Genomic DNA, 25,626 nt, shown 5'->3' with positions numbered 1-25,626 from the left:
GTAGCTCAACAGTCCAGCAGCTGGTGGAGTGCAGCGCCATGCTGCAGAAACCAGATCCGCTCTGTGTGTGGGACTGAAGGGCCCTGAAACTTTTTGTTCCCTGGGATCATCAGTCTCCCCTCCGCCCGCCCGTGCCCTGGGATGCTGTCTCTTTCAGACACTGTATATGTGTGATTTCTAAGCAGCTTTGAGAACCCTAGGGATCAGAAGAGGTATATGAATGTTTTATAATGTTATTGATAACTGCAGAGCAGACGCTTTTCTAGTAAGCCGCTGTGAGATAAGTTACTGGTAGCATCTGCAAAGATGTGTGTAAATTAGCTTAAAATAATTAATGCTGTGTTGGAAGAAAGCTTTTTTTAAGACACATCTGTATTGGCGCATATAAGATTATTTCAGCCTGCCCTGAGAGTGTGTTATAGCACAAATTACCATAATTTATTAGGGGAAGTGCCGTTTCTGTTAATCATATATTAATTATTCATAAAATCTGTATTAATGTTACCTTAATGGGAAGTGTTACCAGCTGGGTACTGTGCTTGGCACTCTATTCAAACACAGAGAAAGATAAGTAGTTTGACTTAAAGAGAAGATATAAAAATGACTTACAGGAGCATAAAAGCAGCAGGCGTGGGTCTATGAGTTAGCATAGAGCTGGCTAGGGCCGAGCAGTCCAGCCAGCTTGCTGCTTTGTGTTTTGGCTCCAGCGATGGTTTGTGCCCTAGTGAAATTCGAGTGAAGGATGATTGTTGAAGGATGTTCATTACCAGCCAGTCCTGTATACCTTGCACTAGTGCCTTTTGGCTCTTCAGCCAGCATGGGTCTGGTGAGATTAAGTAAAATCAAGAGACTCTTTCCCATTGCACTTTAGAAATAAATAAATAATCAATCTTCAATAATTTAAATTCAGGAGAAATTCTTCGTGTTTAGTGAGGGGAAAAAAAAAAAAAGGATTTTGGCAACTTTTTAGTCTTGTCAAGAAGCTGTTGGGAACCATGTGGTATGTAAAAATGCTGTCCAAAGGATGCATTTCAGCCCAGAACGGTTGTGAAAGTGTGTATATAGGTATGTCTTATGTGGGCAGATGCAGCTTTCTTGATGCTCTACTCAGCTAAAGGAGGCTCTTAGGTTATGATGCAAGACTAGGAGGTACATTTTAGTGGAAGTTTAGCAAAACCAAACACAGCATGAGTTTGGGGGGATGAAAATCCAAACACACAGGGCACTGGCTAATGCATGCAAATGTGTAAAGCCTGTGAAGTGCAACCAGTTTTATATGAACAGTAAAAACTTCATAGGATTCAGCTGAAATTGAATTGTTTAGATCAGCTATAGCCTTTTTATTAGGATAGCACAATGTGAACTTATAAACACGTTTGTTTTACATGTTAAGATAAAAGACTGTTTATTGGTAAAAGATTTTTCTTTTTAAAGACAGTTACAACCTTTAATGTGTGATCTGTAAGTTATCATCTGATGAATTTTGGCCAAAACCATGGACAAGAGGCATTTGGAGTAGGAAGCCAACCTGTAAGAAGTGGGGAAAAAAAAATAAATAAAAACTTGCATAGCTCTCAGTGAGTCTAGGAAGCCTAGGCCTGATCTTGGAACAGCCCATAGAGCTGGGTGGTCTGAAGATGAACCCGTGTTAAAGGATCTTAGGTAATTATCGTTTTTTTCCTTGACGTTGATAGTACTTCCAAGTTTTGGGTGGTGGGCAAGTCTGTAGCATGCAACCAATTGTCATGCCTAACCATGATTAATGTGGATCAGAAATGAGGTTATTCTGCAGTTTAGGTATTTTTTTTCTTCAGATTTCATTTTCAAAGCAGTGTGGTAAAGGAAAAGCGGTATATGGGAGCAATTTGTATCTGGAGAACTTACCAAATAATGTTATAAAAGAGGCTGTATTCTGCAGGAAGCAGTTAGCAGTGGTGCATGGGGCATCCCAGCACTGTTTTACACTTGCTTATGAAAAGAATATCAGAGTTCTGCAGAGCCTGGTAATGATAATACGTCAGCATTATAACAAATAGGTAGTACTGTTGTTTTGTTCTCTTCTAGTACATCAAAGGTATTTCATTGCTTACACTGTAGTAGCAGATTGAAACCATCTGCCGTCTTGCCACTAGTCCGCCAGTCTAACAGAAAATCTCAGCTCATTTTCCTTGAGGCTGGCGCGCTGTAAGGCATGTGTACCAGGACGATAATCCAGCTGCTGAATGTTGATACAAGTCCAGACCTATGCTCATGAGTCTTTTAAATGGAAACAGTACTCTTTGCCAAGGATTGGAACGGAGATAAACTGGGTTTGCTTTTCTCTCCTCCTTGCTCCCCCCATCCCCTGTACAGCTCCGTCCCCCATCACAGTAATAAGGAAGGACCGGACGTCCAGGAACAGCGTGTCTCTGTCTTGGCAGGAACCTGAGCATCCAAATGGGATCATCTTGGACTATGAGGTCAAATACTACGAAAAGGTGGGAAGAAACACTGACGGGGAGGTTCTTGTGCTAGCAATGTAGTTATTAAATCTTGCTTAAGTCAAGGGTTCAGAGACACCCCTATTCACTCACTATCTGCCTCAGTAGTCATGAAACCCTTCCATTTTTGGGAAGCAGAACATCATGAAAATATGAAACGAAACCATTAAGTAGTGTTGTCTATAAAGTTCATCCCTAAATGCATCAGAACAAATGTAGACTAATTCTGAAATGATGCAATACTTTTTTTTTTTTTTTGTCTTAAGTATACTTTATTTACTGAGTTCTATTATGCTGTCAATATTCATAGAGTAATTTGTCAGCATCCATGTGTTGGTGCTTTCACAAACCTCTGTTACACAAAGGCAATGTGGAAAAGAAATGGACTATCCTTTCAGGGACAGCTTTGCACTGTGAAAGTTCCCACTTTTCATAAATAACTGAATTTCTCATAAATTATATGGAGATAACTGCAAACCAAAGAAAATCTGCCATTAAATATGTTCTGTACAAATATTTTTTTGTACTTACAGCTGTTTATTACTACCTCATATATAGATTTGGATTTAGTAAAAAATTAAATCTTCATAACGAAATAGTTTTTTCTACATCTTGCTGGTAGAATTGAAAATACCATTAATTGTTGCAAAGATTGTGAAGAATGATATTGGTCATTTGTAGATTGATCAGATAGGACTTCTGACAGAATATATTGCTACTGACATTGAGAAAACTTTGAAAAAATGGCAGAAATAATGGTTTAATATAGTATTTACTAATGGTGTTCATATCTAGAAATCAGGCTTAGTTTTCATGCATACGTGGGAAGTCTTGGTGCCAGTATCCACTTAGAAACTAGTGTTGAAAAGATTCCACAGCTATTCGGCTAGGCTTTAGAAAGTTTCTTCATGGAGCTTTCCAGTGGGACAATGGGGTGTTGATAGTCCACACCTGATTTTCAGCCAAAGAATGGGGATTGGAAGTCTATATTCTTAAAAGATTTCTCCCAAATTAGTGTGCCATCTGATTTTGGGATGGTTTGGTGGTGGTGAGGTTTTTTTGGTAAATTTCTAAACATATGTAGTATTACAGATAAAAGGATAAAAAGAAAGCTTCTTAAACATCTTCATTCAGTCTCATTTTAGAGAGCAGTAGCCTGTAAACATTCGCTTTGTGGGTTTTTTTTTCCTGTTAATTTCAATGGGAACAAGATTAAGCCCAGATCCTGGGCTTGAGGAGAAGTAAAAGAGCACCAGTTCATACATCAGATTGTATTTAATTGTACAGTACACCCTCAGCAGTAAAAACATGCAGAAATTTCCTTTTTTTTTTTTTTTTGAACAGGCCAAGTTATTTGCCTGTAGGCTTAACTTGAATTTCATTTGAGCCCTTGGCTGCTCTTGCTGCCCTTGGCTGGTCCCTTGTTTCCCAAGAGCTGCAGCAGCCCCATCTCAGCTCCACCTCCAGCCTTTCCAAGTGGAAGTCCTGTCCTGGGTGGCTCTCTCAAGTCTTGTGGGGCAAGGGATGTGACACTCAGGTGTGTTGCTTGCCCTGGCATAAGGTTGACCTGTTTGCTGTTAGCTGCTCCGAAGGGAAAAAATTTTCTCCTTGTGAGCATATAGTTCATTTTATTTGAACTATCATGGAGTTATATTTGTGTATCTGTGGGGTGTTTGTGGGTGTTTGTTTTTTTTGGTGTTTTTGATCATTCTGCACTGAAATTGGCTTGTTTTATTCAAGAAAATTGTCACCCTTCAGTACAAGGGTACGCACAGTTTAGGCATGTGGCTGCTATTCCCGCTGTGTATATCCAGTATTGTGGAGCAACTGGTTGTTGTAAGACAGCTTCATGAGACAACTAGCCTTATGAGGCTGATCATGCACATGTGTTTCTTCCCTTTGAAGTCTGTGATCAAGCGTTCATACGCACCAGACAGCTTTCTTAAACCAAAGAGCCAATTGCTTAACAATAGGAGCCAGACCATTCAGAGCAAAGGGGCTTTAAAAAAAACAACCTTCCGACACCACTGCTTTTAATGTGTGGTCTGCAGCCCCTCTGGGAGTCAGAAGCCTATTCCTCAGGGTTTATGGAAGTTAAGGAAGAAAAGCAAGTCTGTAGTCAGGAGGCTTTAATCCATTGCCCTCTTTAAGTCTGCAAATCAGAAAATGTTGAAAATTACTGCTCTAGACAGGTTAAACTTACCTAGATCCGGGCCATCCGGTGCTGGGTGGTGACATTTCAGTCCTCCCTTGGGGAGATAGATGCTGCTTTTCAGTCTGAGATCACTGAGCAGTCCCTTCCTCTTCTCTTCTGAAAAGAAGGCTTGCTTTTTAAAATGGCCCAGTCCTTTTGAAGTCATCTTGGTTGTGCTCATCGAAAAACACTGCTGTTAAGTGGCAGCTGCTAGGATAGAAACCCTTCACAGTTAGAAGTCTGGGTATTTCTGCTGACAACTCGTACATGATTGCTGATAGATGATTGATTTATGTTGAGTCATTGTTTTCCCTCCTGCTTGTCTTTACTCACAATACCTCTCATAAATTAAGATATACAGTATTAATAGATTATTACGAGTCAGCCCAATTCTATCATGCACTTTGACCATGCAAATTTGTGTTTGACTTTGCTGGGTTGTTGATATATTTTGAAGAACAAGTGATATTTTGGGGTAAGTAAATGTTACTGATTTTCAGCGTGTTACAATAAATAGATTTTGATTAAAAAATAGGGCTTCCTGTATCTAAATGATTACATCTTTTAGTTTTTCTAATGCATTATTGGCATATAAAGTATGTGGAAAATACTTGTTTTCAGAAAACGTAATTAATCTCTTCCATTTTTATCACCAGTGATTTCACCTGTGTACCCAAGAAAGAATAGAGCTCTGTATGATGTTTCTAGAGAAATTAGCATTGCAGTTCTGGGAAACTATAGTGAAATGAACTTATGGGGTTTTATGCTTAACACTATGAACAGAGAATGACAGATTTTTATACGCAGTGTTTGGAATAGAATTGCATTTTCTGTAAAAATGTATACGGCCTGATTATGAGGTTATTTGACTAGTTACTATTTATTTAAAGCATTTAAAAGAAATAAATTCTTCTTTCAGGTATAAAAATGAATACCATATGAAACATCTATTCATCTTCTTTATAGAAAGGCATGATATTTTATGGTATGTTAGTGGTACAAAATGACACCCTAGTTTAGTCTGTCCATATATAATGCTGTGCTGGATTTTGAGAGTGTCAGCCAACAAAGTGCTCATATAACAAAAGTCAAATTTTCTTCTTACACAAGCAGATACTTTTTTTTTTCCTTTTGTCCATGCTTACCTAATTAAGTTCTCTCAAAGGAGTACTTTATCATGCAAAGACAAAATATCCCATGAAAATTATTAATTGCTTCATTTAAATATGTGGGTAATAATTGTGATAAATAAATCCCACAGCCTTTGTAAGGATGAAGTTCTGTTCAAAACGATGAGTGAAATTTAATTGCAGTCTTACATTGCTAAACTGGATTTGCCTTTGCTATCATTGAAATCAAGGCTCAGTAGACTGGTTAAAGCAAACAAATAATTATATCCAGTTTGTGATCTTTTTGAGGCTGAAGAAGTAAATTAAATGCAAATGCACTTAGTTGCTTTTAAACTCTTATTGTTAGGGCTTTAAGGGCAGGCCATGTATACTCAGTGAGCTTTGTAGGAGCTGTCATATTGACAAACAGTTGTCGCCAGCAATGCGAGGAGGCAGTGCTACAACCAAGGGTTCCTCCCAAAGATGTGCAGCCTGGGTTTGGCCTCTCCTGCGTACATGCTGCCAACAGAGAAAATGTTCTTCCTCATGTAGTGTAAACACTCACTGTACTTATCTGAAAAGAACATACCATTCACTCTTGCTAGTGCTGCCACTATAAATGCTAAATGGATCCTGAAAATGTCTTTTGTGAAGCATAGTTTATAATTAAAAAATTTCATTTGCATATGAGACACTAACAGTAGTGGGATTTGCTTCCCAGTAAAGATTGTGTCTCATAAACTATGTAGAAATGATCAAGAAGAATATGCGTTCTGCATCCAAGTTCAAATTTATCATCAAACAGAGTGTTTGATTAAAGTTCGGCTTGGCAAAGAGTGACTCTCCTCTTTGTATATCCCTTCTGCTTATGGCAGCTCTAGCACTGTATCTCTGAAGTTTTACTTCATCCCCAGGAAAGATAAACTTGGGCTTTTATGTGGTGTTTCAGTGATTTGATTACTATTAACATAAAAAATGACTTTCAAAATATGTGTGTAAAAAGCTTGCCATAAACTAAGATACCATGACATCCTCCATACCGTTGTTTTAAACATTTATTTTCCAAGTTCCATTGTGGATTATTAACAGACAGGGCCATGACTATATTTTCCTTTGCACGTATGTATCTGCACAAGAGGGAAATGTTTGCATTTCATAAAAACAGCCTGAAGTGAGATCAAAATGAATGTCCAGTCACAGCATACACAAAAGATCTTACGTTTTAAAGACAAGATTATTATGTCTTTGAAATTAAAGTCATTGCCTACATTCAACTGAATGATAAGACTGTAAATTATAATACTAGGCCTTTGTTAGTTCAAAAATACATATTTTAGGCAAACCTGTTAGCTCTTTAGAATGTCTTCCTTATTTTCTCCCTGGAATCTATAACCAAAAACTTTTTCAGAGAAGTATCAGAAAACCACAAGAAAATCCGATGCTGATTTCCTTTTAATACTTAGGGTGCAAAGAAAACAGACCATGATAAACATTTTTATAGACAGTCTTTCAAGAATAGGTCCAGCTCATCCTATTTGAGGTTTTGATTCTGGATGGTAACTTTTAGACAGAAGCTTAGCATTTTTTTTTTTTTTCCCCAGTGTGAATACTTATGCGCATAATGTTGGATATTATGTAAAATATTTGGCGGTTTCCCTAACTACGGTACAAATGTCTCTGTTTCTCTCTCTGTCAAAGATTTCCAAGAATTAGTTAGACTTCTGTACCACCAAAGAGGGGAATAATTTCTGATACCAAACTGCAAACTTAAAGTAGTCCTAACTGTTGTTCTGGACAGTACTACAGAGCAAACGGGCTAAAACAGCTCCACTCGCTTTGCTCACATACATAAAGGAGAGCTGGCTTTGACAATCTCAGAGTAAGTGGAGTGTTTTCCAACCTGTCTGGCCTTAGTACAGCATTGCCAAATTTAAAAGCTAAGACAATACCATTAAACATAGTGGAAATTGAGTGAGATTCTGTGTGTTCAACATACATTAACCTAACTCACATTCTGCTTTTCACCCAGGCAAAACTCAACAATCTGAGTGTATTTCAGAGTGTTCAAAGTAAATGGACAGCAGATGAAATCCCCACCACCTCTAAAATAAAGAAATTCCTTGTCGCAAGCCTAAACAACTGAGATTCTCGTGGCTCCCCACGTGTGGCTACTGTCCAAGTCTTTCTGAGGCACTTCCAGCTGCCATTTTTAGAAAGCCAAAAATGCTCTTTTGGTACAGAATGGCTTTAATAAAATAAGCAATACCTCAGGCCCCAAATGCATGCTTAACCTTTTAGACTATGTGCTTAGAGGGGGACTGAGACATACTTTTGTCATAATTAGCTTTTTACACAGTATGAAAAGTATCCAAACTTACTAAGTTATGAAGTCTTCTATTTCTTATTTTATATAAAAAATGAGTATGTCAGAAATATGTGGCTATTTGTGAGGATATCATCTGTACTGGATGCTCTCCTTGTTCTTCAGCAAAAAACCATATGGAGCAAACATGTGTGTCCTTCCTGGCTACTGAACTCCTAGACGTGTTCAGGAACAAGTTTGGTGGGGTTTTGCCCAAATGAGGACTGACGCATCAGGCTCATAGTTTTTATGGCATAATAGTAAACTGGTTATATTAGCCTGTTCACAGAGCTCGGCTAAGGAGTCTGAGCAGACTGCTGCTCTGACTGTTACAAGGGTACACACTGTCTTGTAAAACACGAAGCAGTAAAAACTGAGTCCTGCAATAGCTCTGCAGGGCCCTAAAAGCTCTAAATTGGCCTGTTACAACTTCCAGTTGAGTGCAGTAGGCAAATCTGTTTTATGGTTTTTAAATAAAATTGTAATCTTCATTTTTCTTGTTGTATTACAGGGTATGGACAAAATGGTACAAAGCCATTTAATGAAATGTATGCTCAGCATGTCTAGTATTTGATTTACAGTGCAAGGCCAAAGGAGCTCTAATGATTTAGATTTCTTGCTAATCAACAGATTTTTAGTTGATTGAAAATGAATGGCTGTGCAAGCATTTGTCAGGCTATAAATATTCAGAAAATATGCCAGTGTTCTCCGGGTGATTTGTAGTTGTTTTGTACCAAACACCTCTTGTTTCTGTTTCTTAGGGTGTGGTTGTAATCTGATAATTTCTTTTCCCAAAAGCAGGAGCAAGAGACAAGCTATACTATTCTGAGAGCTAAGGGCACCAACGTTACTATCAGCGGCCTCAAACCTGATACCACCTACGTCTTCCAAATTCGAGCCCGAACTGCAGCTGGATATGGGACAAACAGCCGCAAGTTTGAATTTGAAACCAGTCCAGATTGTATGTATTTGTTCAAATGGTTTAAATTGACTCCCTGGCCAGTTTCTGACTGATTTGAGTGGCTCTTTTCATTCCCTTTCTGGTTTAGTAAATGCAACTCATAACTATTTATGATGTGTCTTTCTGGGTAGCATTACTATATAACTTTGTTTTATCATTAAAATTGAAATATGCTGTAAAGAATATACCACAAATGTCACGGGTGGTATTTTTTTCCATTCTGTACCCTACTGCAGCCTGATGCCAGAATCAATACCTTCCTAGGCTGCAACTCCCACTGAGGGAGGGCTAGGTATAATAATACCTATTCACAGTTTGTGGCCTGGACCCCATGGACTTTAAACCCTGTGCCCCAAGAGAATTAATATTATATTGGTCCATTACTCCAGTGGGTCAAGGTGTAATTCTCCACGTTTCTGTGCAGCTGATGTCTCCTGTGCAGCCTTGAGGTGAAACTAATGAGTTCAGTTAAGCAGCTGGTCCCAGAGCTGGGTGGTTTGACTCCCTTTTCTCTCTTGCTAGATTTACTTGCCTTTTTCTTTTCTCTAATGCCTAGATAGTAGCACTTGCTTACCTGATGACCTTATTGGTATTCTTCACAAGTTTTGTTGTTACGTCAGAAAAATTCTTAATGGTGCTCTTCATCCCAATTGTTACATTCTCATCACTTTGTACTACATAGTAAATCAGACCTTCTCTTTGCTAGAAGGTGAAAGTGGCTTAATGCATCAAAAAGTCTGCCTTTGTTTAGCTAACCAGTTACCAATGTAGGCTGATGCTGCATAATTAAAGACTGTTTAATATTTGGAAGACAGGCAGAGTTGTATCTCCTGTTTAGAGTTGTAAGACAACTCAGGACTGTAATTCTGATATGGACTCATAAGGCTTTTTCATGTACTCATGATAAGGCTTGAGAACCCAGGGTGTGAGAAATGCTCTGCTAAAATAAATTCTTAACTAAGAAGAGAAGCGTAAGCCTATTGGTCTTGCACTTAACATCTATGTTTTTTTTGAGATATTTTAAGTATTTCATTTTCCCCTTATTCTTCCCCCACTTCAGCTTTCTGGAAATCAAATAATCAAATGAGGTCCTTGTTTAAGGAAAAAAAAAATTAACAATTACTTTTATGATTACATGCAGTATTGGCATAATGGATGAAACTCACGATAGGGCAGAGTACAACAAGGAGAAGAAATCAGTTGTGATGATGAAAGATATCGTAACTTGGAAGTTGATGAGCTTTTAAAGTAATTTTAAAATAGAAGTTTAAAAAGATAAAAGAAAAAGGGAGAGAAGGTAGAGTAGCTAACCAAAAATGTGGAAGGTGTCAGCAGACAGTGTTGCATGTATCTCAATAAAGAACACACAAATTATACAGACAAACACCAACTCACATAACTGAGTTAACTGCTGCCATGTCATAGCAACGCAAGTGCAGTTCTCCCCATGGGGACAGGTGTGACTCCAGGCAGTCACACAGACAAACTGCCCAATTTGTGGGGAACAGGAGGGCTATCTTTCACCTCACTGTGGACAACTAACTTGAAGTGTTATGGTGAGGTGCCTAATTCTGCTTACTCGGAGAAGATAGATAGGTGTCTACTGAAGATGCTTCACCATACCAAAGATCTAAAGGTGTCCAGTCTATGGCAGCCTAGTGCGCCCAAACTCCAGGCTTAGGCACTGCAGAGAAGTAACCACTGTAGGGAGAAAAAAGCCCTTCTTTTCTTCTATAGGCACTGATTAACCTAGTTAATCCTTGTATACGTGGATAGAATCTGTGCTTCAGTGATACTGTTAGGCTTAATTGTAATGCCTAATTCATTAAAGCACTTTCCATCGCATGTAAGTGAGAGTAAGGTTGGTTATTATTGACTGGCTGGGATTTCTTACAGAGGAAAAATTCCTTATTGTCTGTAACGAAACAATATGTGTGTCATGGTATGTATGTTTCTGTGTATATATGTATGTGTAAGAATCAGTTTAACAGCTGTTACTACAATAAGCAATAGTAAAAATCAGCAGTAGGAGCAACAACTCATGTAAATTTTCAAAGAAAATACTTCTTTCATTTTCTTCCCTTGTATTTATTTGTCTGATGAAAAATTACCTAGCAGATTAAATATTTGGCAGGAAACCAAATGCTGTATAGTGATGACTCAATCTGTCTGTTCCCTGTGAGTGTCAATTGTGGTGTAATTAATGTTTTGTGCATGGGGGGGTTATTTATATATTTTTGTGTTAACTTTCCAGCATTCTCCATTTCCAGTGAGAATAGCCAGGTGGTAATGATTGCCATTTCAGCCGCAGTTGCCATCATTCTCCTCACGGTTGTAGTGTACGTCCTGATTGGGAGGTTAGTTTGTCCTCTGTTTTGCACATTTACTCCTTCCTGCTTTTCCCTGTGGGGCCTTGATGAGCATGGCAAATCAGGCATCGTCAGAGGGAGCGTGGCTGGTTTGCACCTTCTCCTTTGTCTGCTGCCCCCAGAGCTCTGAGCACTGCTTTATGCTTGGTAATGAGCCCGCTAACGTTCGCAACCCCAATCATGCAGCAGTTGTTAAAAAATGCTATAAACACATTCTTAGGCAATTGTAAAATTAAACTGTAGGGGTCAAAAATCAACAAATCCTCTCATTAGCCAATTTCCTCAAATTCCCTGAGAACATAACATGCCTCTATAGGGTACAGAGAATGTAAATATCATTAAACTTTCAAACAGGCATTTAATTGTGGAGGAAAAACATTTTATTCTTTCTCCACCTGCAGTTAATGTATACAATTCTCTATATTCATTTTTTTCCCTCTGTTGCTTCTAGATTCTGTGGATACAAGAAGTCTAAACATGGGGCTGATGAGAAAAGACTACATTTTGGGAATGGCCATTGTAAGTTACTGAAGCCTTCTAATGCTTCCAGATCTTTTGAATTCATCCCCTAGATAATTGTTGTTTTTCAATTTAAAAAAAAAAAAGGGGAAAAAGAAAAAAGCCATAACTCACTTAAACCAAAGTGAAATTAGGAAGAGAATTATCTCTTCTCTTGTGGGTAAGCAGATTTTCCCCAAACAATCAGTCTTAGCCTCAGATTCATTCATTTGTTCAGGTTAGTAATGAGCAAAACATTGCAGTCTATGTTCAAACAAGGCATGTGGTTAGCAATATGATATTGATTCTGCTGTGCATTACTGAAATGCAGAGTGTAACTTCAACTTCCTCCTTATCAACCGCATAACATCTAAGCAAAGACATTTTTTTCTCAAAGCTAAATATAAAATCAATGAAACGGGTCTTGATGACTGCTGAAGGGACCATGAAAATTGCTTGCTTAACAAAGGTGACCTGATAATAAATTTAGCTGGGAATTATTGTAAGCATAGGCTGAAAAGTGATTTGGAGTAGCTTCTTAAATTAAGAATAACTACTAAACAAACATCCCACAAATTAATGGGATTTCTTAATCCAGCTCTCTTTATGATTATGCTTTGTTCAAGACCTGATTTTCCACTTGCAAGAGTGCATATGTCTGTGCTGTCTGTGGCTCTCACCACAGCTAGGAAGAGAGCCTTTCTGCTGACTTATATTGTCTTTGAATCACAAAAAATGTAAATAGTTAATGCTCGTCCTGAGGAATCTGGGTTACTCTTGAAACTTCTCCCAAACCCAAAGCATATCCATTTTTGATGTTTTCTTACCAATTTTTACTGAGGCTAAATGTCCCTTCATTCCTGGGTCGTTCGGCTGTGTCCTGTGAAAGGAACAGCATGCAGCAAGGTCCCGTCCAGGAGGTGCTCGAGGGAGGAACTGATTTTCTGAGCCCAGGAGTGATTTGTGGTTACCAAGAAGAAGTCACTTGCTATGGCCGTAGTTGGAGGAAGAGGTCTTGCTGCAGTATGGCGGCTCCTCTCCATGCCTAGCTCTGCGAGGTGAATAACCCAGAAGTGCTTTTCCACAGCAGAGGAGTTGTGGATTGTGAAAGCGACGTCATGATCAAAGCTCTGCCCATAACTTCTTCGAAATAAGAATAAATTAATTTTGGAGGAGAAGTTTAAGGGAGAGGAAGGTGATGGTTTAAAATTCCTGATTAGGAATGGGGGAAAATGCAGTGATTAAAAAAAAACATGAATTTTGGATTTTTTTCATCTTTGCAGAGAGCAGACAATGCCATTCATAAACACCAGGACTGGAAACTCCTTTTTTTCCACCCACAGAATTCTTGGTGTCTAATGAGCATGCCTTTAACAAGAAGCATCAGTTTGTCTTTAAAGCTGCTTCAGCTCCAGCCAAGAACCCTGCTATACTATCTGAAACCACATTGAACCGTGTATTTCTATTGTTTGTCATATTGTAAGTTTAATGTGGTTTATGCTTAAGCATTTTCCTTCCGTGCATATCCTTTTGCACACAACAGTGACTCTGTACCATCCTCAAGAAGACAGCCGTTGGTATCAGCATCCCAACCCCCCAGATATGCCTCCCCACCAAATATAATTGAATTAACATTTTAATAAGGGATTTACCAGCAGTAGTTGGAAATGAGAACTGCTTCCTAATCCCCGTGGCAGTGGAATAACTGTTCTCTGACTGTTCAAATTATTTTAGGTTTGGAGCCCTTCCTTATCTCCAGAGAGCTGTATCCACAAACGTGTGCTCCTTCCCCTGCACTGTCAAGGGATACACAAGCTATAGCCACAGGTTTGCCTTGTACAGCCCATCAACAGCTAACCAACTAGCCTGAAAAAAAAATAAATCTGTACGGTTACATGTGGCCCATAGAATTAATGCTTCATCATCCGAATTTAATGAGGTTATAAAATAAAAGCAGCCAGTAAAAAAAGTGTCAAAGACAAATAACAGGTCAGAGTTTGCTCTCCTTACTCCCACACAATGGAAAGTTGCAATCACTATTCTTAAACATGTCAGTGCAGTTAAATTCCTGTGGATTAAATTCCTTTTAATTTGGCTTTAGATATTTATGTACTGTTTTCTGAGCAGCACCATGCTGATACACTGTGTAGTCAGAGCAGAACTGATCATGAATCCTGTATTTCTGTTAGAAATTCTTGAAAATGATTTATTGATTTTGCAGACATTTATCTGTTAGGATTTGTGTGTATGCATGCATTTGGCTGTTGAAGCTTTATTATTCTGCTAAACTAGTCTTCCTCAAAGAATAAGAAAATAGCTCCTATGAACTAAAAATGGGTCAAGTAACTTCCCTGGCTGTCGTAAACTTTCAGCATCTCAAATACAGCAGCTGGTTTATTTCAGTCAGTTTATTCTGAATTACTTTAAAAAAGGCTCCAGCCATGAACTATTCCCTGCAGCCTTATTACAAATCCTATAATATTACTTCAAAGGAGCAAAAACGTGTTTCACCTCCTCAGATCCTCTCCCTTTGCCTTCTTTGGCTAGACCCTTTTTATTTTTTTGCTACCCTTAGGGCAATTCATGCTGGTAAAATGAAAATGTAAATTATTATGTTTGCACAGAATGAGCTGTAAAGTAGTACAGCTTAACACATGTGCATGTGTTTATTATCTGTTTTTCATGACAGAACCCAGTTACTATACAGGCTGCCCTTAATTATTGGTGTGAAGGGATTATTCTCCTTGCAGTCACCATCACCTGATCTTGGGAACCTCTGGGGTCAGCATTAAAAATCTGCAGCCAAAATCCCCACAGAGCAGGAGCTTTTAATTGTTGTTATTTTTATTGGGGGTATGAGGGAGCCGGTAACGTACATTCAGCATGGACGGAAAGGAGCATTTACAAGGTTTTTAACCAACAGCAATATACAGCCAATTACTTTTTGTTTTACTTGCAAGTAATTCTGTAATCATCAGACTCTTGAAGGAAACACACTCGGCATTTAATGCTGAGCACACGCAGCCCTTCTGTTAAGAATGGGGTTCTTAGTTTGCCTTGTTTTTTGTGGCAATTAGCTTGGGAACTCGGTTTCATTATTTCTTTGTCAATTCTGAGGCCAATAAATCTCCATAAAATGGATTTTTTTTTTTCCACATACACTTGGGATTGTGTGACAAAACAATGGCAAGCTCTAACTAATGGTGGAAAGGTATTTTTTTCCCATCCGTCAAGCCACAGCAAATTGTGTTTAAGTATGCTAGCACTCAACAGTTGGGTGCAGGATAATCATGCCAAGCTGGAAAGGATATTACTAGGTGGGTTAAGGCTATGTTTGGAGGAGGAGTTAATATCTTTTACACAACCAACTGATTCAATTAGGAAAAGCCAGAATACATGTCCAGCCAGGAGCTCAGGTTTTGTGGTAGAAGCAGCAAACATCAAGACAGATGTACTGGGTATTTCACTATTTTTTAGAGAGAAACATCTTTGCATTCTAAAATGAATTCAGAGGCAAACACATGAGTTACCGGGTATGAGCACAAGCATGGGCTTGAACTGGGATGGTGGAATGGTTTGCTTTCAGCATCTTTGTGGAGAGAAGGGTTGGGAATGATAATATGTTTCCGCTTCCAATCCTGCTGGAGGAGGAGTCGTGGACAGCTTGAAACTGCCTCTAAAATCATTCAGTCATTAGAACTAGTGCTTGCCTCTGGCAAACAGAGAAACCTCTGGCCAGGGGACTGTACAAGGGGTCAAAATAATGGCATTGATGCTAGGGTAACTTAGCGCTAGATCCCAACTTCAATGCTAAGAACAATTGGATGCCATCCTTGTACAGCATTAGCATAGGGACTGGGGGGGCATGCATTTATTCATGTGTAGTTTTCTTTTTTTATGCATCTTGCTGGAGGAATCAGAAAGAAAAAGTGTGAATTCAAGTGCTCTCCATAGTATATTCCTAAGAATTTTCAGGTTGACTGTGGCATCACCCATTTAGTTTCATGTCTCATTGCAATTCTTTAAAAAAAAAATAGTACCAGGCAACATCTAAACAGAGCAAGCTGGGAGGGGCAGGTAGTATTTTAATGTTTGAAAAGCAGTTAGGTATGGCAAGTGCAGTGTTTTTCAAACTTCTGTGCAATAACTGCATCAGTGTCTTTGGTTTCACTCTATATTAAGATTTGTGGAGACTCATCAAAGGCAGTTTGATATGAATTAGCAGCATACCTTTTTCTGCTGTTGATTTGATTTCTGTTGTCTCATTTGCTTTCTCTAGAAGGATTAGTTAAGTCTAAGTAACATTTTCTCTCTGATTTTTTTTTACACAGTAAAACTCCCAGGCCTGCGAACTTACGTAGATCCACATACATATGAGGATCCCAATCAAGCTGTGCATGAATTTGCCAAGGAACTAGATGCTTCCAATATATCCATTGATAAAGTTGTTGGAGCAGGTAATAAACATCAGATATATTGAACTGAAGGTATCTTTTTACCGTGTGTACTGTTTTACATCATTGACTTTATACTTGTGACTGGAAAAGAAATTTTCTCAGGTCTGCAACTTCCTAGATCATATTTATATCTGACTTCTGTACATATGAATAGTTAGTGGCACACACATCTACTTTTTTCCTAAAGAAAGCAGATAACTAGACCATTTTTCAAATGACGCCACACAGCCCACTCTTGGACGCAGTATGGTTAAGAGTGAAAAGAGACTTCAGCCTCACTTCTGTGCTTCTCTTTAAAATCTGTCAGCACAGAAAAAGGTATCAACTGTGAAGATGCATTCTATGTTTTCCTTAAATGGAATGGTGACTATTATGCCTTGAGTGAAAGCACAAACTCATTTCATACCAGTCACCACACATCCATCAGACTGCAGTGACCTTTGGCCATTAGATTGATTTTGGTCACTGCTTTGGATTTGAATTATTGATTTATCAGGAAAGGGTTGTCTGTCTGATAACCGATTGTCTGAGCCATGCAGACGCCATAGACTGTTGGGTTTACTGAAAACGAACTGTTGAAATGAGCAGATTTTATAGCAGAGGAGCCAGATTACAGAAAGCCTCATCACACCGAGTTGTCCATGTTGCAGTGCAGCATGGAGCTCTTGACAGGATGCGTGCTTGCTCCTTGAAGTGAAGTGGCAGATTGTCTCATTGAGCCAGATGATCATGAAGGGTTAGCTTTCCTGCTAAATAAAAGCATTTATGAGAGAAGTACTATTGATTTTTAATCCATTGAAAATTACTAGTTCTTTTATTATTGATTTTTTTTTTGCTTCTCTCTAAATTTACTATTTGAATTAAAATCATGAGATGTGAGAGAGACAGACTCCTAGTGCACAGCAAAAGATTTTCATTTGGAAAAAAAAAAAAAAATGTAGAAGCAAGCTTCTGTGCTCAGTGCATCTCCTGAATAGCCCAGTAAAAGGAAACACTGTTCACTCTCTCTTACTGCAGCTACTCAGCTGCTTGTAGGAACTTAGGTTGTTTTCTGCAAAGGTAGTTTTGTTTCTCGCTGGTTTTAATTTTGCCCCACAAGAGTGCACTGTTCTCCATCATCTTCAGTAAAGGCAGCAAAGCTCTGCTTACCACACAATAGAGAATGAGTATAGATAGAGAAGGGTGTTATTGAAAAGCTAAGTCCAAGAGCAGTATATTTCATTATGAGTCTTTAAGGAGTCTTCATTCACAAAAGTACTCTTCCTAAACTTGTGTTGTACAGTGTATGAATGCAGAAAGCAAATCTCTAAGAATCAACAATATATCCTACTTTATAACTCATTTTTGGACATATTTTTAACTCCAAGTGCACATGAAAATGAGAGGTAAACCAAAGCTGGACAAATACGAGCTCTGAAAATGGAGGAATAGTTTTCTGAGAAGCTTCAAAAAAGCTGTCCTAAAAGTCCTAAATGTTCTAAAAGAGCCAGGTGGTTTAAAAATAAGTCCCTATGCTCTACTCCAGTGACAGTGTTGATAGGTTCAACATCAAAACCTGCAGGTCCTCTGCATTGAAGCTGTGACTTAATATACATTACAAAGCTGTTTGTTTGGAGCCCGTGGCTCAGATTCATGCAGCCTAAACTCTACATGTGGCATAATGGTTAGCGTTTCCTATTAACGGTCATTAAAGATAGGAATTGGAAGGGGAAGCACGGATGAAAAGCGGGTTATGCAGTGGTGGGAGCTTCCAAAATACATTTGTAGCATCACTTCACGCTGACCTCATGTTCAGCACGTGGTAGCTCATGCATTTGGAACACTATGGAAGACACGTGAACAGCGGTGAGTTCCTCCTAGGCTGCTTCTGCAGGAGCACCACCTTCCTTCCTCCCACAAAGCAGAAAGGCATTTCCTGTCTCTTACTTGAGTCAATGACGTACTTGAGTGAAGGACTCTTTTCCTGCCTTCTCCTTTACAAATGCAAGTGTGAATGAAATTATAAAAAGATAGAGATTTGAGAGGAAGGGATTCATTTAACTGCATTCAAGTGTGACAGAAGTAACTAGATCTTCAAGTGAGAGAAGTAATTTTGGTATTCTGGGGTACTTTTCCAAATAGTTTTTCACAGCCTTAGCCAGAACTCTGAGAGAATAGAGGGCAGCTTACATAGCTTTCAGAACATGCTCAAACGCAATAAGGAAATGCTCTTGTCCAAAAGAACCTCAAGAAAAACACAGGGGATTTTAGTGAGAGGCTAAGCATAATAAAATTGAGGTCAGGAGCCACATTTTCAGGTTTTTCTTTACAATAATTCCTTCTTTTAAAAAAAGCTCAGTTGTTTTTATGGATCCAGTTCAGCAAACCACTTAAAAAGTTTAAATCCAATTGGATCACAGGAGAATACTACGGAAAATGCTTTCTTGATTTGGAATTGACATAAGATTGTACTTCGCTGAACATTAAAGCGCGCATGTGCTTTTCTTTCAAAGTTTAAACATACTTGTAGTGTGGCATCTTGTTGGTCTAAGTATTTCTAATATTTTGGGGCCAGCTGCGTTACCTTATCACGAGGGTTCACAGTCTCAGGTCGTATGGTGTATTGCTGTAATATTACTGAGGTTCACAAGGTTTGTGAACAGTCAGCTTAGCTGCCTCTCCAATTCTGAGGCAGTCCTGTGCACAGCAGTACCATCACTGTTTAAAACAAAGCTAAGTTAACAGAGCAGCCAATTTCACAGATTCATCTCCTCCTTGTCCCCTGGGTCTAAATGCATGGCAAATAGCATTTACTGATGCAGTAAGCAGCCCATTTAAAAAAAAAAAATCTGAAGAGAGATCTTTATATCATAAGTAGTCCTCCTAATCATATCTATTTGTTTTCCACATATAAATAGATTCATCAGTCTGCAGGACAGGCTATACAATGTTTATGGGCGTAGCATAATTAAAAATGAGTTCTTCAGAAGGGCTTTACATAAAAAGCCATCAACGTCATCTCTTAAAGTCAGTGCCAGTTTTTCCACCTTCCAACTTATACACAATGTATTATTCCCCCCAAACAATATCTGATGAGATACTGTTTCTTTATATACAGATGTCCCAAGTCCATTTATTTCTGGGACCACATAGTAGTGATTTTCAGCAAAAAAAATGTAGTATAAGTGCATATCACTATGGGTGTTGCCCAGACAAACTTATGTTGCATCCATATGGCCATGTATATGAAGGAACCAAACATATTTAGATTGCCTGTCCAGCTTACTCAGAGTAGTTTATGCTTCTCAAAATTTTGGCAACTAAGGTAATATTTACACGTTGATGAAGAATTATGTTCTTGTTGTTGTTGTTGTTGTTTTTCCCAAGAAAGTAAACTCATGTCATATTCCCAGACACCAGGGAGCTTCATTGCTACGAAGGGTCTGATTTTCAGTCTCCTGTAGCATCTACTGGCCTTGAGGCACTTATGGAATCTGATTAATCACCCAAGCTCTAAATTGTGCAGCCATGGCTAAATGGGACCATGTTGATGGACATCAGCCATAACCTTTTCCTTCCCAAAAGCCAAACAAATACCAGATTTATGATTCCAGACTGTAATGAAGGATTGATTGCCCAGACTGCTTGCTGCAATCACAGATACACTCTTTATTGACAGTAACTGACCAACAGTTTTAAGAGGTTAGAGACTTACAGCTTGTTGTACCATTAAAGCATAGAGAAAAGGGAATACAAAGCTGAACATTACAAGATTTATTTTAAATGCTTTTTTTCCCCTTCCTCCTGTTTTAAATACATGCTTTTGTCTTTCTCTTTGTGGTGTTCTGGCAGGATAGAGCTGGGATTAGTGTTTGAACCAAAGAAGTGTTTGCTCTTGGTAGAGCATACCAGTCATCTTAGCTTGCAGGTCGAATATTTTTAATTAAGAAGTCTAAGTGAAACTCAACACTTGTTAGTGTACTAGTAGTAGATTTTATCATGCATTTTCTGAGCATTCGCCTGTCTTGGCAGCCTGAAATTACAAATAACAGTAGAAATAGTGGATGTAATGTAAGTGCAATTTTATATCAAGATATGCCCTGTTTTTAATTTTGGGGTTATTACATTAATAGCACAATATCATGCCTGGAGAACGAAGCAGTTCAGCAACTGGTTATAAGATATGGTGACTTTCACTTTATTGTTGACTTAACTCTAGCATGGGTTACCAACAGAGAAAGGTTGTTGCCCTTTGACACATTTGTTCAGTTTTTTTTTGTTGTTGTTGTTAAATTATCTGTCTGACAGAGAAACCTTAGAAAATAAAGCTGAAAAGTGACCTTGAGAGGTCATTAAGTCCGTGCCCTTGCCCAAAACTGGTCTTGTTAGGTACTTTTCTTGACAGATGCTTATTCTTTACAATCTCCAAGACAAAAGAGTTCATAGCCTCCCTAGGAAAAAAAAAAAAAAAATCTGCTGTCCAAGTGTCCTTAGTGGTAGATTTTTTTTTCCTGATCTAACTTACCTTTCTTGTAATTTAATTTACATCTATTCTTTTTTTTTCCTCTTGTGTATATAAAAAGGAGTCAGTGCCCATCTTATAGCCATTATTTTGATATGCCAGAACCATTGTCATCTCTCCCGTTTCTCAAGTCCTTATTGTAAATAAACAGCCCCAATTTCTTGAGCTATGAACAGGAATACACAGCCCTGGCTTTTAAGATTCTGGTCATTGCTATTATTCCCTTTATCCTTCCTAAATTGCAGTACTCCTGATGGGACATGGACTCTAATGCCAAGCATATAGGTGGCAAATTGATGGAAGAATAATTTCAATTTACATATAAGTACATTAATTCATAAATAAATGGGTTGAAGGTAATTTTTAAAACATATCCCGTGTGGTATCATCTCTGAAGTCAATAGTGCAGGAGTATTTCAATAGAGGGATGCCAATCCATCACACTTTTTTGAGCTTTAAATCCGTGAAGAGTAATGTGATTTCAATTTGCTCATCAGAAATACCTTATTTATATGCTTCTGGGATATTTTTATTTTTCACAGATGTTGCTTAATGTAAACAGTCAGCTGCACAGGTAGAGAGAGTATCGTGGGCAAATGAACTCCAAAAGCCTTTGTTCTTTAGAAGTAAAGCAATGCTAATGCATTTAAGATTATTAAGCATAAAATTGGGAAAAAGCTCATATATATAAAGTGTAATCACTTTTTCCATTATGTTTTACTGACAAAAACAGAGAAAATTCACAATTTGCACAAAAATGATGCTGCCTAGATTTAGATTTATAGGGCTTGTTGCTTTCCAAGTCAAACTTTCTGCACGGGGCCACTTGACAAAATACAGTATGGCATATGAAGGGCTATTTACATTTAGATCTCATATATTTTGAAGAAAAAAAAAAACACAGAATTAATTGACAGAAAATGAAGGTTAAAACCCTCCAGCAACACCCTCTATTGTCTAGGGTTTTTTTTGTTTGTTTTGTTTTTATCTCTAATTATAAATAAACATTTAGGGCAATTCTTGCACTCATATCGCTTGTACGTTTCATCCATTCTCCATTTGTATTGTATTTTTCATTATTTCAACTATTTTGTCTTTCAAACAAGGAATCAAAAAGTTATTAATGTTATTTTAACTTGGTTGCTCTATGTGCAGTTTATTATATGAAATCTAAGATGAGGGGGTGGATAATTGGGAATCAAAAGTCGGTTGCAGCTCAAATGTTTTCTGAGATACTGAAATTTTCTTACATGCTTGGTGTCATTAAGTAAATATAGAAATTTCCAAGTGAGATGTTTTCTTCCAGCAATCTGTTAACATGCTTTATACATGCTCATTTGAATGCTAGGATAAGTCTTGTCTCCTCTTCGCTGTTGCATAGCAAAGTATAAACCACATTGTATAAAAGTAGGCATTTGGTAATCTCTGCCATTTCCTATTTAAGGATCTCATACAATTCATAGTGGGCACAATTATTCGTGGTGGACTGTCATGTCCTATAGACCCGTAGCAACAGTGTGTATTTACATAGATCCATCTGAATAATGGTGGAACAAAGAAAATCTGTATGACTTGCTTTTACCATCAGGCGTTTGTGTAGACAAATTTATTCCTTATAAATTATATTGCTACTTTAATTGAAATAAAAATAATTGGGAACTGAACAGTCTCTGGTAGAAATTAGTATGATGTTCACAAAAATGCACAACTATTCTGATACTTTCTGTTAATCAGTTTGACCTCCTATTATTGTCTCAAAGTGTATCAACTGGAGAAAAAAAAAAAAGGAATTTTCTGGTGACATTAATGCATTCCTCTGCTCTGCAGTCATCTAAATATGCAGTGTAAATGAGTGACATTGTCCAGTGTAACAGCCAGAGAAAAGAAGCCTGGAAATGTTAAGTAGTGAGTGGTCTGAAGGCCTCCTCTGAGCTCAGGTCTGTGGCCTTTCAGTAGACATTGCACTTCAGGGACTTTGGCTGAACATTGTACATTCTTTCTTAAAATCTCATGAAGTAACTGCATTTAATATTTTGTCTTTTTTCCACTTTTTTTTTTTAGGGGAATTTGGAGAAGTGTGCAGTGGGCGCCTAAAGCTGCCTTCTAAAAAGGAAATTTCAGTGGCTATCAAAACCCTGAAAGTTGGCTACACAGAAAAACAGAGGAGAGATTTCCTGGGAGAAGCAAGCATCATGGGACAATTTGACCACCCTAATATAATTCGACTGGAGGGCGTTGTCACTAAAAGTAAGATTTGAGGGGGGCATCCGTTCAGTATGGGAAGTGTCACAAGGTGGCCTCCCAAGGTCCCTTCCAATCTATACTATTTCTGTGATCCTCTGATCTTTTGAGAAAAAGCAAAAGAGAGGAAAAGAGTGAATCATCAGTGTTTATGCACTGCAAATCCTTCAAGAGATATTTGTCCTAACCTTGATAATATGTACCAAATATCCTTCAAAAGAGATAACAAAGGAAACACATAGCTTGACTTTTGCAATGTGTATTTTATTTCCTCAAAAGCAGGGAAAAAAATTACCCGTGTGGAAGCTCATGCTGATGGATCCAATAAAGAGCAGTATTAGAGGCAATTGCCTGCAGTGAAACTGCAGGACCTTCTCTGCCTTGCTGCTCTCAGGATGCTGAGGACTTAAAAACAGCACCCTGGGTTAATGAGATAGGGAAAAATGGGAAATAAAGATACTCTGCTTGAAAATGATATAGATAATGTGGAGAAAAAGGAGCGTTTCTGAAAAACATTGCAGCTAACTAATGAACTGGCAGATTTTAGGAACCGATTTAATACTCTGGAGCTGTAAATTGCTGCAAAGTGGCCAAGAGGCACTTGCTGATAATCTGTTAGGAGTTCTGGAGTCTGATGTCCTAAGGTTCCCTAATTGCAGTGAAGCAATATGTCCTGCTTTCCACTAAATCATTAGACTTTATCATTAGCACAAATTAATGAACAGCCTACCTGGCTACCAGAACAAATGCTAGTATATAAGTCCAACCTTTTTCCTACATGGTTTTCATGCAGGAAAAATACTCTGTGTGATATTCTATATGTACCAGCATGGGTCCTCCAGAATTAATACCCCTTAGTAAAAAACCTAAAACATCATGGAGATTTAAGCTATTGATAATAAAATTAATCTTATTTCTTTGTTAATATTTATATTTTTGCTAATGGGCATTTTATAAATCTGCCTTTGGGTTGTGGGTGTTTTGTTTTTAAAGCGTATTGTTGTCAATGTTTATGGTAACAACTCAGTCTCTTCTGAGACAAAATGGTAATTGAAAACTATCCACACTTAGATTACTTGTCCAGGAAGGTAATCTATTTGAAGAACCATCTCCAGCTCCACTTTATATAAGATAACAGCATGTTGTAACAGGCATTCCTGAATGCTGATGTTTGTCTTAAAGCTCTTGCAAGCTCTCCTATGGCAGCTGCAGTCGCCTCTTCCATCCAGCTGCCAAGAGACACATGCTCTTCATCTTACAAGCAGCTGGTGGGATCTTCTGCTTGTGATGCTGCCTTGTTTAGGAGAGTTCTGGCTCTCGTTGCTTGTGCTGCTGGTTGACCTCTATCTTGGGATGCAAAGACAGAAATAGTTGGTACTAGAAAAGAGGCACGACATCTAAGCTTGTTCTGAGAGACATAAATTCAGAGACTTCATCTGCATTGTTTCCATTGCAGCACGAGGTGATATATTCAATGATCAAAGTCCTGTAGTAATTGTTAAGTAGGAGATCAATAAAACTTTATATCAGTTATTCTTAAAAAATTGAAAAATGAAAAAGATTCAGGAGTGCTCTGAAATTCTTCAGGGGAGCAGAAGAAGTGCGTAGCACGTTTTCTAGTTCATCCCGGAGGACTGCTGTTAAAACAGGTCTTTAGAACGAAGAGCTCCTTGGAGTGTGCTGAGGACGCTTTCGGTTTAACTAGAGTATACCCCAGTTTGTTTTTAAGTAAACAGTTTTGTTGTTTCTAAAGAATCTTGTTTTTTAAAATTAGTGGTTCAAGGTTTCACAAACAAAAAAGGCACAAAAGAATTTCACAGCTTAGTGCAACAAAGTAAAAGAAATATATATATACATATATGTTTAATAATAACTAATGAAAGTGCAGTAAAACCCTATATGTTATGAAGAAACAGTTACAATTATGATGCTTTCTTTAGGTGTTATTCATGCAAGTCTGTTTTGCTGATTTAGATTAAAAAAATTATTATTCAACTTACGCCTCACAGTTCCCGTTGGGAAAGGGCTGCCAGATCTGCCTGTATAAATTCAAGTTATCTCCTGCTTTCTAATGACACATGCTTTGTACAGTCAAAATAACATTTACAATCCATGAATTTCTTGAAACACCAATGTCAGTCTGTACACAGCAGAGCTAAAATCTGTTTTGTTACATTTTCTATTTCTGAGGCACTTCAGAAAATGATTTACTGCTCTGCATTCAGTATTCTTTGCACTGCTTTTAAATGTGCATTGCTAATTCTGTATTCATATATTCTTCTATAGGAGAATATTAGTAAGTTTGCCCCTCAGCTGTACTCACAGCATATTTGCTATCTGTCTCAGGGGTGTTTGGGAGTGCTATCTGTCTATCACCTTCAAGTATGAGAGGGCAAGGTCTAAGTATTCCCAACTGAAGTCAATATAGGCATCAGGGATTCATCCCCCTCTCCA

General features: G+C 38.1%; 1 protein-coding gene across 13 annotated transcripts in view; it reads left to right on the top strand.

Moving 5' to 3' along the window:
• The window catches only part of EPHA3 (EPH receptor A3), a 218,298-nt gene that overhangs the window by 156,557 nt on the left and 36,115 nt on the right, over positions 1-25,626 (top strand). For 11 of the 13 annotated variants that reach the window (XM_035540651.2, XM_035540645.2, XM_050708035.1 and 8 more), the window contains 6 exons: positions 2,353-2,477; positions 8,944-9,106; positions 11,361-11,463; positions 11,927-11,994; positions 16,305-16,430; positions 22,993-23,178. In XM_035540651.2, the coding sequence (XP_035396544.1) occupies positions 2,353-2,477; positions 8,944-9,106; positions 11,361-11,463; positions 11,927-11,994; positions 16,305-16,430; positions 22,993-23,178 (771 nt within the window). The remainder of the gene's footprint in view (positions 1-2,352; positions 2,478-8,943; positions 9,107-11,360; positions 11,464-11,926; positions 11,995-16,304; positions 16,431-22,992; positions 23,179-25,626) is intronic. The other 2 variants (XM_035540652.2, XM_035540647.2) reach the window with 1 other exon arrangement.

The sequence above is a fragment of the Cygnus atratus genome, chromosome 1 (genome assembly GCF_013377495.2).
Source record: "Cygnus atratus isolate AKBS03 ecotype Queensland, Australia chromosome 1, CAtr_DNAZoo_HiC_assembly, whole genome shotgun sequence".
Taxonomy (NCBI): Eukaryota; Metazoa; Chordata; class Aves; order Anseriformes; family Anatidae; genus Cygnus; species Cygnus atratus.
Note: the sequence above shows the minus strand (reverse complement) of the source record. Positions and strands in the feature narration are given on the sequence as shown.